Genomic DNA, 20,258 nt, shown 5'->3' with positions numbered 1-20,258 from the left:
GCCATGTATCTGAAATGTCCTGTCAGCTGCCTAAATTTGATGATTTTAAAGGGTTATAAACTAGCATGCTTAAGCCACCTCTCTTCTATTCCCTTCCCCCCATGTATAGGTTGAAATACTCTTAATTTAAAAACTTCCTCACTCCCAGTGAGGCTGTCCAGTTTGATTCATTTGCTCAGACAGATAGTTGATATCCAAGCTAGAAAAGTTTCTCTTTATTCCCTCTTTTCTAAAATTACTTTATCCTTGTTGGTATAATTAAATTTTCTCTTACGATGATTGTCTGATAAGCGTTATGACATTTTTCAGTTGAACTTTTTTTCATTGGTTTAGCTAGTGGAGAAGTGTTTTTCTTATGAAAATTAAATATCCCGAGTGACTGTTTAAGGGGAAGAATTCTTGAGACTCTGCCAAGGAGCAAAGATTAAAAACATAAAACGGTGGATCATCAGTCAGGAATTAATATACCAAATTGCCACTTTTCATCTTCTGGCCTCTTGTATTATTGCATCTTTCTAGTACTACAAATTGGCTAAACTTTAGTACTGCAGTCCAGATGGTAGTCAGAGAAGTGAAATCTTAAAGCAGAAAATTATAGATAAAGTTTCGTCAAGCAGATAAATAGCTGATACTAATAATCAGGATAATTGTAACACTTCATTTTAGCTACTCTATTGACAGCATATCAATGCATTGCAATTAAAACAGGTAGTAAATGAAAACATTGAATTTCAGATGGTTTCAGTTGTCTAGGTTGATCATATCTTGTAAGGCATCTAGTAAATACTGCCACTTCTACACACTTTCCGCTCATACTTGTTTCTGATGTCAGCCCTAACTTTGTAGTGCTCTGTACGCCTCTAATCAGGTGTCATTGTGCCTGATGCCTCTAAAAGTGAACAGACATCAATTGTAATAGTTCCTTTTTCACTCTTCTCTTCCTGCATCTTTTCCTACCAGATGCTGGTTGCACACTTGCCACAATGTTTAAATACCTTTCCCAACACCCCTGTTTCATTTTCTCTTCCTCTCTGCCCATTGTATCCATTGTGTATTCTGGGCATACAGGTTGGCTTCTCCTATCCCTTCTTGAATATTCGTGTTTGCTATATAAATGTTACAGTAGATGGAGCAGAGCAGAAGCAGATTTGTGAACAGTTGGTATCAGATACCTGGTCAGCATTCTGAAAGAGCAGATTGAAGTTAAATAATTTTGTTAACGTTTTGCAATATTTACCCTTAAAACTTAATGCAGATTCGCTGACTTGTTTTGAAAATTGACAGAAATTTCAAACAGGAATAATAAGTGATCACCTAATCTTATACATTATTTACTTTAGCTAAAACACTTCATGGGAAAATACATGATTCTTAGTTAATTTGTGGTACATAAATCTGTCCAGACTGTGCTATGAGACATTTCCTGAAATCTATCAATATGTCTCTCTTCTGCGAGGGTCAGATGCTTACCATTCAGCTTTTCCAGGAATTTCAGGGTATGTTCAGTTCATTATGCCCTCTGGAAATTCAACTGGCTAAATCTAATCCAACACTGCGCAGTAGCCACAGAGAGGAGCACTTCTGCTTACTGATTTAAAATGATTTTCAAATCAGAGAACTGTTGTGTTCCTACTATATATGTGGCTGCTTATCAGTCCTAGACTGAGGCTGAACTCAGCCAGTTGAATGTTGGAGGGCAGAGAGATTGAGAATCTCCTGCCATTGAAGGAAAATGGTACTAAATTAACCAGATGGATATTGAGTCTGAATGGGAACAGGAAGTGTCTTCCTTATCATCCATTTAAAAATATTTTGCATAGGAACTTATAACCATATATATCACTTATAACCACTAATAAAGCAGAAGTAAAGTGAGGCACAGAATAGTTATTGCCCAAGATTGAATGGGGAAGTTAGGAACAGAATTTAGGAGTCTTAACTTCAGATCCTCTCCACTAAGCAGCAGGCTGCACTGTCCTGTTAGTACTGAACTGGAAGAGTTCTGTTTTCTCTTTTCTACCCTGGATGGGTGGGAAATAAACAAAAGATGCATATGCTGGGCTGTTTCTGACAAAACCCTCTTCCTTCTTTTTCAGATTGGGAAGAAGAGCAGGTCAGCAGTCCAAATATTCTGCGGCTTATTTATCAAGGACGGTTTCTTCATGGCAATGTGACACTAGGAGGTAATGAAATAACTTGGGTAGTATAATTTAGCAACTTTTCCCAGGCAAAGTGAATATTTATTTAAAATACAGTAGATTCTCATTTAAGTAAAACCCTCTCTAGACTTCAAGGTCACAGCATGGTTTTCTGCACAGTTTTGCTGCAGCATAACATGAGATACTCTTGTTACCTTTATATTTTTCCATCCTGCTAGAATCGGGTGTTAGACTATGGTATATATCACTGTGTAAATTAAATCTTTTTTCACATAAGGAATAGTTATGCTATCTTTATTGTCTTTTAATGGAAGAGAGATGATTTTATTCCACTTCTCATATACTGCATTTACAGTGTAAAACATTTCAGAAATCTCTAAGTATATTAAAAATGATGGATAAAGATTATGATGATTGGCTAAACAATACTAGGGAATTAGTGTAATGAAGAAAGACACCCTGTGAATTAGAATGAGGGAAAATATTTTTGCTATCTAGCTCTGTCCCAAGGATACAATTGTATAGTTATGTGAGAACAAAAGTAAATGGCTTCACTTTGTATGGTGAGGAAATACAGCTCAACTGTGCCCCCTTGTGTCATATTTTCTAGTTATATTTTGTAGATTTATTTTTTATTTATCAGAATGTAGTACAATGAATTGTAATTAACAATATTTCCTTTCAGAGGTGGTGGCAGCTATATGAATCTTAAGTAAAATCAATGTCTAAAGAAAATAGATCTCTTTTCTCTTTGCTCTTACCAAATCTAAGAAGTGAGCTGAAGGGCCTATTCTCTCCATCTACAAATTCCTTCTGTTGATGCTGTTGGTAATTATGAATGCACAGGGAGGGGAAAATGTAATATAAAGTCATACCTGGGGTAGCTGTATGTATGTAATATAAAGTCATACCTGGGGTACCATTAAAATGTAATATAAAGTCAAACCTGGAATGACTTTTTATTCCTTTGTATTTATCATTTTTGTTTGTTTTCTATCACTCTGTGCTGGCACTAGTTAGAAACTTAAGTCTTTGGCATCCCACAATATCTCACAATATAAAGACTCTGGAAAACAAATGCAGTACATTACGGGGAAAGTTTCATATGTGCCCAGTCAGTGTGCCTCCACACCAACTCGGAGAGATTAGCTGTAGAATGACAGGGCAGTTCATTCTATTTTTCTCCTTTAATTGTTGCCCTATTTGCCGATAATGGTAACCAGGTTGTCATTTTGTGCTAGTTGTGATATGGATACTTCTCCATTAAGAACTGGACTGGAGCCACCAATTCACTGTAAATAGATAACCGCTTTTAGCCATTACTAACCTGGGCTGCTAATCTCCTTTTGGACAATTTATCCTCCATATGGTTCAGTTTTCTAATGCTGCTTTATATACTGGCTAGATAATGATAAACTTCACTGTGTACTGCTTAGTAGTAACTCTCGCTTACCTGTGGAATTTTTATTTAGGCTTCAGTTAGTTAATATACGTAATCTCTATTGTGCAATTTTATGGCCCACTCGTGAAAGTAGTGAGAAGTAGTGTGTCCTTAGCAGGTTTCAGAGTAACAGCCGTGTTAGTCTGTATTCGCAAAAAGAAAAGGAGTACTTGTGGCACCTTAGAGACTAACCAATTTATTTGAGCATAAGCTTTCGTGAGCTACAGCTCACTTCATCGGATGCATACTGTGGAAAGTGTAGAAGATCTTTTTATACACACAAAGCATGAAAAAATACCTCCTCCCACCCCACTCTCCTGCTGGTAATAGCTTATCTAAAGTGACCACTCTCCTTACAATGTGTATGATAATCAAGGTGGGCCATTTCCAGCACAAATCCAGGGTTTAACAAGAACGTCTGGGGGGGGAGGGGGGAGGAAAAAACAAGGGGAAATAGGTTACCTTGCATAATGACTTAGCCACTCCCAGTCTCTATTCAAGCCTAAGTTAATTGTATCAAGTTTGCAAATGAATTCCAATTCAACAGTTTCTCGCTGGAGTCTGGATTTGAAGTTTTTTTGTTGTAATATCACAACTTTCATGTCTGTAATCGCGTGACCAGAGAGATTGAAGTGTTCTCCAACTGGTTGATGAATGTTATAATTCTTGACATCTGATTTGTGTCCATTTATTCTTTTACGTAGAGACTGTCCAGTTTGACCAATGTACATGGCAGAGGGGCATTGCTGGCACATGATGGCATATATCACATTGGTGGATGTGCAGGTGAACGAGCCTCTGACAGTGTGGCTGATGTTATTAGGCCCTGTGATGGTGTCAAGATATTGCCTCTTTTCCCCTACCCTTTGCCTCATCCCTCCAACCCCAATCTTGGATCATCATCAAGTTCTATTCCCATGGTGTCTTGTCTCAGATTATCATTCTCCAGCCAAAGATGGCTATACAAGATGTTCTTTGGTATTCACAGAATCATAGAATATCAGGGTTGGAAGGGACCTCAGGAGGTCATCTAGTCCAACCCCCTGCTCAAAGCAGGACCAATCCCCAATTAAATCATCCCAGCCAGGGCTTTGTCAAGCCTGACCTTAAAAACTTCTAAGGAAGGAGATTCTACCACCTCCCTAGGTAACGCATTCCAGTGTTTCACCACCCTCCTAGTGAAAAAGTTTTTCCTAATATCCAACCTAAACCTCCCCCACTGCAACTTGAGACCATTACTCCTTGTCCTGTCCTCTTCTACCACTGAGAATAGTCTAGAACCATCCTCTCTGGAACCACTTCTCAGGTAGTTGAAAGCAGCTATCAGATCCCCCCTCATTCTTCTCTTCTGCAGACTAAACAATCCCAGTTCCCTCAGCCTCTCCTCATAAGTCATGTGTTCCAGACCCCTAATCATTTTTGTTGCCCTTTGCTGGACTCTCTCCAATTTATCCACATCCTTCTTGTAGTGTGGGGCCCAAAACTGGACACAGTACTCCAGATGAGGCCTCACCAATGTCGAATAGAGGGGAACGATCACGTCCCTCGATCTGCTCGCTATGCCCCTATTTATACATCCCAAAATGCCATTGGCCTTCTTGGCAACAAGGGCACACTGCTGACTCATATCCAGCTTCTCGTCCACTGTCACCCCTATGTCCTTTTCCGCAGAACTGCTGCCTAGCCATTCGGTCCCTAGTCTGTAGCTGTGCATTGGGTTCTTCCGTCCTAAGTGCAGGACCCTGCACTTATCCTTATTGAACCTCATCAGATTTCTTTTGGCCCAATCCTCCAATTTGTCTAGGTCCCTCTGTATCCTATCCCTGCCCTCCAGCGTATCTACCACTCCTCCCAGTTTAGTATCATCCGCAAATTTGCTGAGAGTGCAATCCACACCATCCTCCAGATCATTTATGAAGATATTGAACAAAACTGGCCCCAGGACCGACCCCTGGGGCACTCCACTTGACACCGGCTGCCAACTAGACATGGAGCCATTGATCGCTACCCGTTGAGCCCGACAATCTAGCCAGCTTTCTACCCACCTTATAGTGCATTCATCCAGCCCATACTTCTTTAACTTGCTGACAAGAATACTGTGGGAGACCGTGTCAAAAGCTTTGCTAAAGTCAAGAAACAATACATCCACTGCTTTCCCTTCATCCACAGAACCAGTAATCTCATCATAGAAGGCGATTAGATTAGTCAGGCATGACCTTCCCTTGGTGAATCCATGCAGACTGTTCCTGATCACTTTCCTCTCATGTAAGTGCTTCAGGATTGATTCCTTGAGGACCTGCTCCATGATTTTTCCGGGGACTGAGTTGAGTTTGACTGGCCTGTAGTTCCCAGGATCCTCCTTCTTCCCTTTTTTAAAGGTTGGCACTACGTTAGCTTTTTTCCAGTCATCTGGGACTTCCCCCGTTCGCCACGAGTTTTCAAAGATAATGGCCAATGGCTCTGCAATCACAGCCGCCAATTCATCTGTAGGTGTTTCTGTGCACCACTGTTACTCACTTTCTTCACAGAGATCAGACTGGACTTCACAGTACAAACAAGAGTCAATGTTATTTATCCAGTTCCACTGGAAAAGAATAGCTAGCATGCTTTTGATTGCTACATTAAGACAGTTTCATGGATTTTAAATGCATACTTAGAATCAGGGAATTTTAGTTCAGATTAAAAGAAAAGGAGTACTCGTGGCACCTTAGAGAGCATAAGCTTTCGTGAGCTACAGCTCACTTCATCGGATGCATTCAGTGAAAAATACAGTGAGAAAATTTATATACACACAACATGAAAAAATGGGTGTTTAGCATGCGCATGCTAAACACCCATTTTTTCATGTTCAGTGTGTATATAAATCTCCTCACTGTATTTTAAACACCCATTTTTTCATGTTCTGTGTGTATATAAATCTCCTCACTGTATTTTCCACTGAATGCATCCAATGAAGTGAGCTGTAGCTCACGAAAGCTCATGCTCAAATAAACTTGTTAGTCTCTAAGGTGCCACAAGTACTCCTTTTTTTTTCGCGAATACAGACTAACACGGCTGCTACTCTGAAACCTGTCATTAGTTCAGATTGCTGTTCACTGATGTATTGCAATTTAATCATCACAGCTTCACCCCAGGGATATTTCATGTGTTACAAAGATTTATTTCTGTTATATTTTAGAGGTTTGTTTTTAAACATTTATTTCAACACTAATGAAATAATGTAATAAATTTCAACCTGGAGTAAGATTATACGTCTGAGGTATAAATTCCTGAAAAGGAATGTTGATTCAACCTTTACTAAAGCAACATGGATACATTTCATAACAAAAGAAAATAGTAACTTAATGTTTAGTCCAGTATGCAGTTTCTCATGACGTTATAATATTTTGCATTTCTATAGTGCTTTTCACCCAAGGATTTTAGGGGTGTTGAATTATAACATTTATAAAGAGCATTACATTTATCTCAAGTGGTTAGTGAATATTGACTGGAGTTTGGGCTTGCTCACCACTGAAAGTCATTTAGTCAGTTGGAGAGGCAACAGTACCCTCAGATTGTCTCTTTGGGAACTAAATATCATCTTTGGTTCTTTTTGTCAAAGTGTGGCAGTTTTCTACTTCTAAACTCAAACTTTATCTTGTAAATACTGACTGAAGTTGAAGCTTAAAACTAAAAAAAAAAAAAAAAAGTCTTGAGCTTGTTTGCCAGCCTGTGTTAACGCATCTTTTGAAGTATCCGCTGATGCAAGAATGACTGGGGAAACAGCAAAAGTATCAGTGGAAATGGTAATAGAAAAAAACGTTTGTCTCTCAAGTCTGCAGTGTCATTGTTGCAAGAAGTGCCAGATCCATCATTTTCTGTTGCTGCTAGTAGTCAGTGTGAAAAGATGGGTGGAGAGAGAAGAGAGCATGCTATCCAGATGCCATTAGTCCATCTAAAGTAGGGTGTTTCTGCCCAGCAAGGTGTTTCTGCCCAGCAAGTGCCAGGTTTAGTTTTATATCTGATTCTTGGATCTGCAATAAACTGATTTGAAATGGAAAATAGAGACTGTTGGGATACTTCCTCTCCATCCTCCCTCTGCAGTTATTGTGAGATGGATTATTTCTCAATGCAGATGGCAGACTGTGAGATGAAAATGGAAGCTATGACCTGCTCATTAGAGGTTAAGGTTCTGCTTTAAGTCACAGTGGTTATGTATTTGGGCACAAGTACTAAGGGGCTGGGGAGGAAGTACCTTGAATTCCTAAAGAGAAACTGAGCTGGTTCATCTATTGCTGATGATATTCCCTGATTGATTGATTGATCTTTTTAATGGAGCATGCAGCGGAAGATATTTTTCCCCTAATTTATAGTGGAAAATTTAAAACCTCAGGAGAAAATGAAGCTCTAGTAATGTGTGAAACTTTTACAAATAACCATCCTGACAAATGCTGTCACAAAGTTGCGGTCCAGAACATAGAAGCCTTGAGGGGAGCATTGAAAAAGGGTGGGTCAAACCTAATATGAATAGGGTATAAATGCTTTTGTGGTTTTTTGTGTTTTGTTTTGTTTTTTCAGTCAGTGAGATTGCAGTGGAATATTTATTAAAATTCCAGAGTGTTGAAAACGTAAACACAATATTATGAAAACTGGAATATGAAGCTGACCATCTAGTTTTACTGCAAAGTGGAATGAATTGTGAAAAGAAAATCAGATTTTTTAAATTCTTTCAATTTCAATGATACAGAGTAGTAACAGTATTAAGGAAAACATTTTGTCTTAAACAACTGGTTTTAAAAAACATTTTAAAGTTTCTGGAGATGCACGGTTCTCACATACTACTGATGTGATGGATGTTCAGTGTCAAAGCATGAGGCATTGCAATGAGAGGTTCCATGAAATTATTTGTAAACATCACATCATATCAGCAGAGATTTGGCTTATTTACTCTTCAAGAGAACTGGAAAAATGTTAGGGTTCTGGTAATGCATGCTTTAGTGTGCTGTTCAATTCCTTGACAGTAAGTGTTTATATTATGGCTTAAATTAGTCACATTGGCTTAATCACATGCTTAAAATTAAGCACTTTGCTGAATCAAGGTGTAAGTGACCATTCCTTCTCCCATTAAAGTGAATTGTACCACTGACTTCAAAAGGAGCAGGGTCAGGCCTCAGAACTTTATCATCCTCACAGTGACAAACATTAAAAGCACAGTATTTAATCTGATCATTCTATAAGACCCTGATCTATGTAACATTTATACAAAACTTCTTTCTGGAATTGGTAAATAAACAGTATGAATTGTAAAGTAAGAAGTAGGAAGCTGTGAAACAACCGAATCCAGTTAAAGTTATGGATTCAGTTGTGTGTGTTCTGTAGTGATGAAAAGAGTGATTGTGTTAATAAATCATCCTCTATTTTTCACACAGCATTAAAACTTCCTTTTGGCAAGACAACAGTGATGCATTTGGTGGCTAGAGAGACATTGCCAGAGCCAAACTCTCAAGGTAGGCTATACAGTAGGTGAGCTTCCAACTTCAGCTGCATAGGCACGTGTTCAAAAATGTCATGGTTTTCACTGGTTGTTTTGAAAGGAGAAAAATCGTCATGGTTTATGAATAGTTCTTGTCAAGCAAGTAACCAAATGTTTTTGGACACACTAAAATAAAAAGCATATTTCTTAATTATGTATCTGAGTAACATTTTTTGTATTCTCCAGAGCTTATAAAATCGCACAAGATAAAATTTTTGCATCATTCTTGCATCATTAACAATTATCCCCCGCTCACCCCAACTGAATGTTTTGTAAATGACTTGCAAGAAAACCTTCTTTTCATTGTTCCACAGGTCAGAGAAACCGTGAAAAAACTGGAGAGAGCAATTGCTGTGTGATCCTGTAAAGTCTGTCTGCTTTACCTGCTAAGTGTGATGTAATATAGTCTTTGTCTTTCATGCTGCTGCAATAGAAGAGGCCCAGCCTTGCTTCAAACATCTTTAGGAAGAGCCTGTCAGTAAATCCATTGAACTGAAATATTACATAAACACTGTCACATTATTCTCTTTTTTAAAGGAGAGATCTATGAACAATTGCATTATGATTTTATTGCTATTTTTTCTTGCTGAATAATCTTATAATACATCAGTTCTTGAATGCATTCAATCTCCAGAAAAAGTTAGTGTTCTCTTCCACAGCAGAAACCATTTTGCTGCCACAAAAATCTTCATTAACCGGAACTAATCAATCAAGCTTTCTAGATGCAATTTGCACTAAAAACAGTTGACAGTATGTTTCTCTTCGGCAATCTCTAATGATATTTGAGACACCTAGAAATAATCTACAATATGTAATACAACACTGGAAAATAGAATCTATAATTTAAAAAAGCTCACTAATGGCCAACTCAAAGGAAAAACTGAAGTCAATTCTACCAAGTCAACCTTGGTGGCCGAACTGGCACAGAATACTAACTAAACCGAGCCTGGCTATATATATTTTCACTGCAACAAACAAACAAACAAAAAAACTATGTGCCTGTAATTTAAAAGCACTCTGTAGAGGGCTGTTGAAACTGGTTTTTTTTTCATTATTATATGCACTCTTTTCTCCTATGTTAGTTGAGTGCTTGTTCATACAGCACAAACAAGTGCAGAGTGCATTTCCTAGCCTTAATATGGGAGGGGTAATTTCCTGTAGTTCCTAGGCTTTTATTATTGTGCATAAATATTAGAAGACTTCATTTACTAATCAATTTTATGTATTTGAATATCAGCAATTGATGTTTTTCGGTAATTCTTACTCCTCTGTATCTGTGTCCAGAGTCATGCTTACTCATAAGAGACTTCAAAAGAATTATTAAAGTTAAAAGAAAAAAACCTCTGCCATAGTACTAGTTTTGTTTCTTTATGTAATCTGCATTTGGTATTAGTGCTTGCAAGTGTATTAAAATCAGAAGCTGATTTTTAAAGGCATACATAATTAAAAAGGATGCCATTTTATTTCATATCAATAATTTAAAGGTTGATATGCTAAAGAAATTTGCACAGCACTAAAGCATGAGCTAGTTTCATCTAAACCTGTAAAAATATAAAAGATTTTATATTTTTTCACTCGGGAAGAATTCTTCCTGGATGAAATTACAAATAAGCGTAGAATATATTTAATAAAAATCTTATAAAATGCATAACTATAGAACTTAAATATGGATTGGCGTGTAGCATAATAGAACAATATTCCATATAAATAGCATTAGCCTTAAAAAAATAAAAAAATAAAAAAAAGTCACAGGTTGACATTGTGTTCTGTACTTAATAAGTGTTCACAGCCCTTACAGATGTTCTGTGTAATTGTTTTTTCAAATGGTCAGCATCATTCAAATGTAATCAGGTTATTTTACCCATTGTTACTGCTTTGATGAAATGCTTTATATGCCATAGGCCTACAAAAATATTGTTCATACTGATCAGAATTAAATTTGTATAGAGCAGAGTTTTAAAACAAATTGTAAATAGCACTAAACATTTTCTTTCTGCAACCTGTACTGATAGATTCTTCTGTAAACTAAATAAAAGAATATTGTAGTGCATTTTGGTGGTGGTCTAAAATTAATGACTGGGTCTGTAACTGGTTTATATGTGTTTTCACAATCATGAAAACTGGTGAAGTGTCAAACCTAGTTCCCCTCTGATTGAAAAAATAACTGTTTATAAGACTATTTATAGAACAATTCTTGGTTTTAGTCTGTGTTCAACATCATTTTTTCTTGAGTTTCCTTGGTTGCTCAAACATGGAATAAAACACCCTGCCCCAAAGAGATAAAAATAGAAGAACAACGAGGAGTCCGGTGGCACCTTAAAGACTAACAGATTTATTTGGGCATAAGCTTTCATGGGTAAAAGACCCACTTCTTCAGATGCATGGAGTGAAAATTACAGATAGAGGCATAAATATATATTGGCACATGAAGAGAAGGGAGTTGCCTTACAAGTGGAGAACCAATGTTGAAGGCCAATTCAGTCAGGGAGGATGTGGTCCACTCCCAATAATTGTTGAGGAAGTGTCAATACCAAGAGAGGGGAAATTGCAAGAGGGAAATTATATGGGAAAAGGATCTACCACATAGTACAAGAAAAAGGAATGAGATGAAGTATGATTCATGTCTTGTTAGTTCAATAAATCTTTAGTGTGAACTGGTGGTATTTGAAAAATGATTATCTAGTGTGTTGCTGATAGCTTGAAAATTATATATTAAATACTGAAGAGACAGATCTTGTGGTGGTAGCCTAAAATTAAGAAATTTCCTCTTATGTTGTTCAGTAAGTTTGGACACTGAAGAAGATAACGAGCTTCAGGTATAGTAAAATAATTTGTAGTCATCTAAGGTATTAATACTAATGCCACATTATATACTTATTAGAAAACGTGTGACCCTTCTTTGATCCATTTAAGTAAGATTGCTGACTATTTGCTATTTTGCAGAGATTAATTTTAATAGAAATATCAGCATGCTTTTGCCTGCTCTTGAGGAGAACAAAGTACACACACAAGAATGTTGAAATAAATCCTTTAAACTCTGCTCAGCTTTAAAAGTCACTACTTGTGAATATGCAGGATCTCTAGAAGCAAAGTAGAACACTTTTATGCTTGTTTGCCTGCCAGCATCCAGAATGGTGTTCCACCTATTCCATTGCATTGCTATTGTGTGGACTCTGGGAACAAATGTGCCTGGATAGTTAAGGATAAGGTTTGTTCGAGACATGCTGTGTTTTAAAATACTTAGACATGGAAGCATGAGAAAGAGCTCCCTATTGTAAATTGGCCATATCAGATACAAGAAATACATATGGGGGATTATAGCCCGATAGTAAGATGCTGAACAGATTCTAGTGTTCATAAATCACAGCTTGAGTAAATCAAGGTTGCAGCAGCCTCAGGGCTTGCCTAAGCTACCAACTGGAGGAAGAAAGCATGGTAAATGCCTTTCTGAATTATTCTGTAGGCATCATCAATGTGCTGCATTGATGTTCATCCAGTACTAATAATTTGTCTGTCTCTAAAATTCCAGTTATAGTAGGCAGCACCTAGAATCACTGATACTCTGACCTTTATTTTAGAAGAGGGAAACATGGTACTTAGAAAAAGGTCAACAAGTAGGAATTTTTCATTAACTTCCTTATCAACATATGAAAAGATGCTGTTTCCCTCCAGTATGTGTCTTCAGTACCTGCTCCACTGATACTGTCTCATGAGTTTTGTAAATATGCTGAAAGGGCATGCAGCCAAACAGTTTTTGATCTCTTCTTCAGTTAGCGTGCACTGCAGTCATGGGCTGCTGATAACATTGCCAGCATGCAGACTTTTCAGCACATCTGAAAGCAAAGTCATGAGCTGATTCTCTGTCATCCTCCTGCAATTTTAAGTTGTGTTCATAGGTTCCAGAGCATAGTTCAAGAAGGGAAATCGTGCGCAGTCTGTGGCTCTGTAGTCTGATTGAATGCACCTTTGCGGTCTTTGTTCAAGAGGCAAACTCACGGATATGCCATTTGATCTAAACTTCTCCTGCTTGCTCTGCCTGAGCGTACCCATCTGATTAGTACAGAGTTAGGGTCAAGCACTGCCTTAGATTGGTACTGGGAGCTCCCAGAGATACCAGTTGCACTACTGAAATCAACAGAAATCCTGTATGCTGATCAAAGGGAATATAGAAGCATTCCATGACTGTCAAAGAAATGATTCTACCTCTTTCTTTCCACTGAAATATTTAGAGTTCCTTAGATTTGTATCGTCTTTCTGTGAACTTGAGTGTCAAAATCTAACTTCAGAGTGCAAGTTGAAAGAGTGTTTTTCCCTAGTAACAGTGTATTAGGTCTGTCAGTATCCTATCAACTAAATTTATAATATGTTAGTACTATTTATATTGTAGCAGCATCCCCAGATGCCAACTGGGATCAGGGTCCTTTTGTCCTGGGGGTTGCACTAAAATACAGTCCCTACCCCGAAGATCTAATTATGCCACATAAAATATAATGAGAAATATAATTAACAAAAATAATGTTTATTCTGTTCTAAGATTTCTGAGTGCTTTTGGACAGCTGCCAGTTTGATTTATACATTTCTTAATGATCTGGAAATGGAAGTGAGCAGTGAAATGCAAAATGATCAGATGAGACAAAATTATTTAGGTTCGTCAAGTTCAGAGAAGAAAAGGAGGAACATTAGTGGGACATAACCAACCTAGCTTGAGTGGGCAGCACAATGGCAAAGGAAGTTAAGTGTTGATGAATGCAAAATAATGCACGTTGGAGGGAAACATTTAAACTACTCACACAAATTTCAGGGTTCTACAGTAACTATCAACTCAGGAATGGGAGCTGAGCATCAGAGTGGACAGCTCAGTCAGAGAAGAACTCAGCTCAATGTGAAGCTTCACCCAAAAAGAAAAGATGCGAGTATGCATAGCGAATAGTAGGGAGAATAATATGGAAAATCTAATGACTTTTATAATATGTAATATATAAAATTTAGTGGTGCAGCCTCATCTGGAACAATGTGTGCAGAACCGGTCACCCCATCTCAAAAAGAATATTGCAGAATTAGAAAAGGTTCAGAGAAGAGCAACAGGGATTAGGGATGTGGAAAAATCTCTCATATGATGACAGAGTTAAACGATTGGGATCGTTTACCTTAGAAAGGCGGCCTATGAGTACAGATGTGGTAACCGTGTGTACAGGAATGGACTAGTGGTGGCTCGTGACATTTTTGATAGGTGAGGCATAAATCACAAAATAGATATTTCCTCCCCCGCCCAGCGTATAATTTAATCACTACAAATAAGGTATGTTTTAAATAGCTAAGAAGCAGCAGGCAGACCCAGGAGCTGGAGCTGCCATTGCTGCTACCTGGGCCACTGGGGTTGGGATGGGGCACAAGGCAGGCCTGGGGCTTAGGTGCCTGGTGCACATGCTCAGTGAACACCCTGTGGGGGCGGGAGCTGGGGAGTCACCGGGCACAGGCCCCATCCCTACCCCCTGCAAGCTCCCTACAGCTCAGATTTAATCACTACAATCCTGCCTCAGCCTCACCAAGCAGTGGTTACCAGTCCAACACCCTTAGAAAGTGACTCCGGGGAGGGGGAAATGACCATGCTAACAAGGCAGTGTCTTGAGGCATTACTGGCTGTACCGAGATTTGAGCCTCATGCAACACTATGTTCTTCAAACTTTCTGGTGTTACATTTTGCTATTGGAGTGAGTTGTGGCATTTAAATCAAATCACAATTTGTCCTTCAGTCTGTATAGATTTCTCAAGTAAGTAAAGAAGACTATGCAAAAGGTATTTTGTAGCTTTGGGGAATTCTTGGTTATCCTCCCTTGCCGGGGCTGATGAGCCGCCCTGTAATGCGTGCTATTGAGAAAGTAGATCAGGAGCTTCTGGTTCTCCCTATCTCAAAGCACAACAAGAAGAGGCTGTTCAATTAAATTAAAAGATTGCAAAAGCAAAACTAATAAAATACTTCTGCTGCAGTGTGTAATTAGACTGTGGAACTCATTGCCACATGAAGTCATTGAGGCCAAAAACTTAAGTTTCAAAAAGGGATTGGACATTTATGTGGATAACAAGAATATCCAGAGTTATAATTAATAACAAACATTTTGGAAGGGATATTAAACCTCATGCTTCAGGGGATAAAACCAATCTTTAATTATTAGGGATAAGGAGGAGACCTGATGTGAGGCCAGATTATCCCACATCTGCATACTGTGATTTTTTTGGACCTTCCTGTGAAACATCTGGTATTGATCACTGTTGGAGGCAGGATACTGGACTGGATGGACCAGGGATTAATCTAATATAGCAATTCCTGTTCCACTCTGCAAATCCCAGGTTTTCTCCTCTTCACTGTATTTTATTTATCCACGCCCTGAAAATGTGCTAATGTCTACTGAACATAAAGAAAGCACAGCCCGTGTCCCAAAGATCTTACAACCTAAAAGTAGGCCTGATCTAACAGGCAGTAGCAACAGACAATTGTGGAGAAATAGGATAACAAGTTGATGCCGTTATATAATTAATCATGTTTCTTACAGTAGTGCCTAAAGACCAACCAAGAGTGGGGCTCCATCGTCCTAGGCACTGTACAAACAGGGTAGCAGATAGGCCTTCTCTCAAAGAGCTTACAAGACAGATTGGTTTTAACCCCTGAAGCATGAGGTTTAATATCCCTTCCAAAATGTTTGTTATTAATTATAAGTCTGGATATTCTTGTTATCCACATAAATGGGGGAAGGGGCATAACACACCAGCAGAATGAACAGCATGATGGCAACGAATGTTATGTTCGTTCCATACTAATTTAGGGATTAAGGCATATGTATTGCAGCTGTTCTGTGCTTGAGTGCTTTTTCGGAGCTGACTTGGAGAGAGTTGGGTATCTTGGCGTTGTCATTTATATAATTGTCATTTGTCAGTTATACCTTTGTCATTGTCTGACAACCACCTGCTGCCATTTGAGGTGAAAACACCGCTGCTATTTGATCAGAGCATGTTTAATTCGGCTGCCCATGGAAACTAGTGATTGTAGACCGTTATAACAGAGACTGCTCTGTTAGTGTTCTGCTCAGTTGGAGGCTGGGTGGTAATAGGATATTACAAGCAGCTGAACCATGGGGTAGTGGTCAGCGCACCCATGGCAGAAATTGCTCACCAATGGTGATCACTTGTGACGGAGTTTCTTTTCAAGTCTTGTGCTACAAGTATAAAGGAGGCGTTTTCTCCACCATTGCTACTGGGGATTCTCACCCCAGGGAGCTATTCAAGCTGTGAGGTGGTTGCAGCAGCCAGTGTTGCTGAGGGGAGACACTGCAAAGTTCAGTATTAGGTGGCCTTTCCTAATACTGAGGGCTTCGTTCCCAGGTATATCACATTGCCGTGTTCCAGCAGCGAGATGATGGAGGGGTGAATAACTGAGGCCAGGTGTGATGGGGTGTACAAACCCCACGTTGGGCAGCCAGGGGTTAAGGAGCCGCTCTAGCCTCAGTCAGCCCCCCTTCTCCCCTCACCTGGAGGAGGAGTTAAAAGGTAGGGGAGCAGCTTCCTTGGTGGCAGACCATGGAAGAAAGCAGACCTGCAACCTGCAGCTCCAGCAGAGGAAAGCTGAGGGAAAGGTAGGACTTCTCCCCACGACAACTGCCCAAAAGTCCCTCCCTGAGGGAAGTGAGGACCTGAGAAGAGAGCATCCCTTCTCCCTCTCATATGGACTCCTAGTTCTGTTAATTCCCCAGCCAGGGAAAGCCCTGGGACCGATCTGGCTTAAGAGGGTGGGCCATACTGCAGAAGGAGACAGTTGCTACCCTAGAAAGGAAGAGAGCTATCCCGCTACGTGCAGCCACCAGAAGGTGCTGGGTGGTGAGGTGACACCCTTCATACCACCTGGACCCAGATGGCGACTTTGAACAATTGCAGAGGGTTGGGGGGTGATAGGAGAGCAGCTTTAAGCAGCCACTGGCTGTCAGATCACTGATAGCTCTCAAAGGACTCTGGGTGGGAGCCTGCTGGAGCAGGAGGCCCCAGGTTCCCCTACCAACAACCCCCTTGGCAAGTCACAGGCCTAAGCCCTGCCCACTAGGCGACACTACCCTACCAACCAACCCTTGAGCTAGGACCATCACCAGGCTATAGTCCACCGGGGTGGGATGGAGTCTCCTAGCCAACCAGAGATGGTGCAAAATGTTGCTGACAGATGGAGCTTACTGGCAGTGAGGAACCCAGGGGCACTGCTAGACTGCAGACTGGATTGACCATAACTGGTGTTGCCAGTATCACCCCTGAGTTCTTCCATTCTTCTCTCATTGAGAGATCCCCAAGGGTTTGGGGCAAATGCTCATCCTGCCTTAGGGAATCACTTGTGAGGGGTTCTGCAAGTCTCCTGTCTGATGGGCAGGCACGGCTGCTGAGGGAGAGAGCACAATGATTTGGGCTGCAATGCCATCAGCACCTCTACAGCATGCGTCATTTTTGTCTGACCCCAATTGCCTGGTGTGTCTGCTTTTTTCAGGGGCTGGCTGCGAATGAGAGAACAAACTGGCTGAAGATCAAACCAGACAAGACACAGAGGTAATGCTAATGGGGTTGATACAAGGCTCTGGAGTGAGTGGCAGAACTGGATCCTGCCACCACTACTGACATAGTGCGCTCCACTCCAAAGGGTCCGCAGTGTGGGGATGCTTTATAATCCCCTGCTGGCCAGGAAATCCCAATTGGCATCACTGGAAAGCACCTTTATTTGACTCAGGGAAGGTGATTGCCACTGTTTCTTTTGGATCCGGACCTTGCTACAATAATCCATATCTTCAGGACTTTTGCACTGGCTTGTTGCAATGCAGTCTACACAGGGCTACCCTGGGAGACCACCTGGAAACTACCACTGGGGCAGAAAGCAGCTGCCTGCCTGCTTGGTGTTTTTAGCCACAGAGCACATGTTGTCAGACATTATAAAACTCTGGCTTGTTTGATTCTGGCTGCAATGGACGCTGTTGGCCTTGATTTATAATGTTCTATAGGACTTTGGTCCTGGCTTCCTGAGCAATGGTCTCTCTCCGTACAAACTCTTATGGCCCCTGAGATCAGCTGAGATTCTTGAGTGGTAGATTTAAAGGTGAAATCCTGACCACATTGAAGTAAATGGGAGTTTTGCTGTTGGCTTCAGAGGATGCCAGGATACCACCTAAAATGCCTTGTAACATCAGAGAAAGCTCTCCCAGAAGAGAGCCCTTGACTCTATATTAGCTTCACTTGCCTCACAGATCCAACAGAGCAAGAGTCTATTGCAACACTCGACCCTTTACTCAAGTGTTTACCTGCAGGGGGAGTTTGGGGGTGACGGCTAGTTTCTTTTTGATTGCTGGTTAAAAGTAGTGAGAATTCTATTGTTCTTCTTCAAGTGATTGCTCCTGTGAGTTCCAATCAGGTGTCTGTGCGTGCCCTGCGTGCACAACAGCTGGAAGATTTTTCCCCTAGCAGTATCCATCGGGTCGGCCTGAGTGCCCCCTGGAGTCACGCCATCATAGAATCATAGAATATCAGGGTTGGAAGGGACCCCAGAAGGTCATCTAGTCCAACCCCCTGCTCAAAGCAGGACCAATTCCCAGTTAAATCATCCCAGCCAGGGCTTTGTCAAGCCTGACCTTAAAAACCTCTAAGGAAGGAGATTCTACCACCTCCCTAGGTAACGCATTCCAGTGTTTCACCACCCTCTTAGTGAAAAAGTTTTTCCTAATATCCAATCTAAACCTCCCCCACTGCAACTTGAGACCATTACTCCTCGTTCTGTCATCTGCTACCATTGAGAACAGTCTAGAGCCATCCTCTCTGGAACCCCCTTTCAGGTAGTTGAAAGCAGCTATCAAATCCCCCCTCATTCTTCTCTTCTGCAGGCTAAACAATCCCAGCTCCCTCAGCCTCTCCTCATAAGTCATGTGTTCCAGTCCCCTAATCATTTTTGTTGCCCTTCGCTGGACTCTCTCCAATTTATCCACATCCTTCTTGAAGTGTGGGGCCCAAAACTGGACACAGTACTCCAGATGAGGCCTCACCAATGTCGAATAGAGGGGAACGATCACGTCCCTCGATCTGCTCGCTATGCCCCTACTTATACATCCCAAAATGCCATTGGCCTTCTTGGCAACAAGGGCACACTGCTGACTCATATCCAGCTTCTCGTCCACTGTCACCTCTAGGTCCTTTTCCGCAGAACTGCTGCCTAGCCATTCGGTCCCTAGTCTGTAGCTGTGCATTGGGTTCTTCCGTCCTAAGTGCAAGACCCTGCACTTATCCTTATTGAACCTCATCAGATTTCTTTTGGCCCAATCCTCCAATTTGTCTAGGTCCTTCTGTATCCTATCCCCCCCCTCCAGCGTATCTACCACTCCTCCCAGTTTAGTATCATCTGCAAATTTGCTGAGAGTGCAATCCACACCATCCTCCAGATCATTTATGAAGATATTGAACAAAACCGGCCCCAGGACCGACCCTTGGGGCACTCCACTTGATACCGGCTGCCAACTAGACATGGAGCCATTGATCACTACCCGTTGAGCCCGACAATCTAGCCAGCTTTCTACCCACCTTATAGTGCATTCATCCAGCCCATACTTCCTTAACTTGCTGACAAGAATACTGTGGGAGACCGTGTCAAAAGCTTTGCTAAAGTCAAGAAACAATACATCCACTGCTTTCCCTTCATTCACAGAACCAGTAATCTCATCATAAAAGGCGATTAGATTAGTCAGGCATGACCTTCCCTTGGTGAATCCATGCTGGCTGTTCCTGATCACTTTCCTCTCATGCAAGTGCTTCAGGATTGATTCTTTGAGGACCTGCTCCATGATTTTTCCAGGGACTGAGGTGAGGCTGACTGGCCTGTAGTTCCCAGGATCCTCCTTCTTCCCTTTTTTAAAGATTGGCACTACATTAGCCTTTTTCCAGTCATCCTGGACTTCCCTGGTTCGCCACGAGTTTTCAAAGATAATGGCCAATGGCTCTGCAATCACAGCCGCCAATTCCTTCAGCACTCTCGGATGCAACTCGTCCGGCCCCATGGACTTGTGCACGTCCAGCTTTTCTAAATAGTCCCTAACCACCTCTATCTCCACAGAGGGCTGGCCATCTCTTCCCCATTTTGTGA

At 40.8% G+C, this 20,258-nt stretch overlaps 1 protein-coding gene across 1 annotated transcript in view; it reads left to right on the top strand.

Moving 5' to 3' along the window:
• UBL3 (ubiquitin like 3) overlaps nucleotides 1-11,162 on the top strand; it is a 77,764-nt gene extending 66,602 nt beyond the window's left edge. Inside the window, exons 3-5 of the mRNA XM_073341055.2 lie at nucleotides 2,097-2,183; nucleotides 9,009-9,086; nucleotides 9,427-11,162. Coding sequence (XP_073197156.1) covers nucleotides 2,097-2,183; nucleotides 9,009-9,086; nucleotides 9,427-9,479 — 218 coding nt within the window. The 3' untranslated portion in view covers nucleotides 9,480-11,162. The remainder of the gene's footprint in view (nucleotides 1-2,096; nucleotides 2,184-9,008; nucleotides 9,087-9,426) is intronic.
• Nucleotides 11,163-20,258: the final 9,096 nt, after the last annotated feature.

The sequence above is a fragment of the Lepidochelys kempii genome, chromosome 1, assembly GCF_965140285.1.
Source record: "Lepidochelys kempii isolate rLepKem1 chromosome 1, rLepKem1.hap1, whole genome shotgun sequence".
Taxonomy (NCBI): Eukaryota; Metazoa; Chordata; order Testudines; family Cheloniidae; genus Lepidochelys; species Lepidochelys kempii.
The sequence above is the reverse complement of the archived record's forward strand: the minus strand, read 5'-3'. Positions and strand labels throughout refer to the sequence as shown.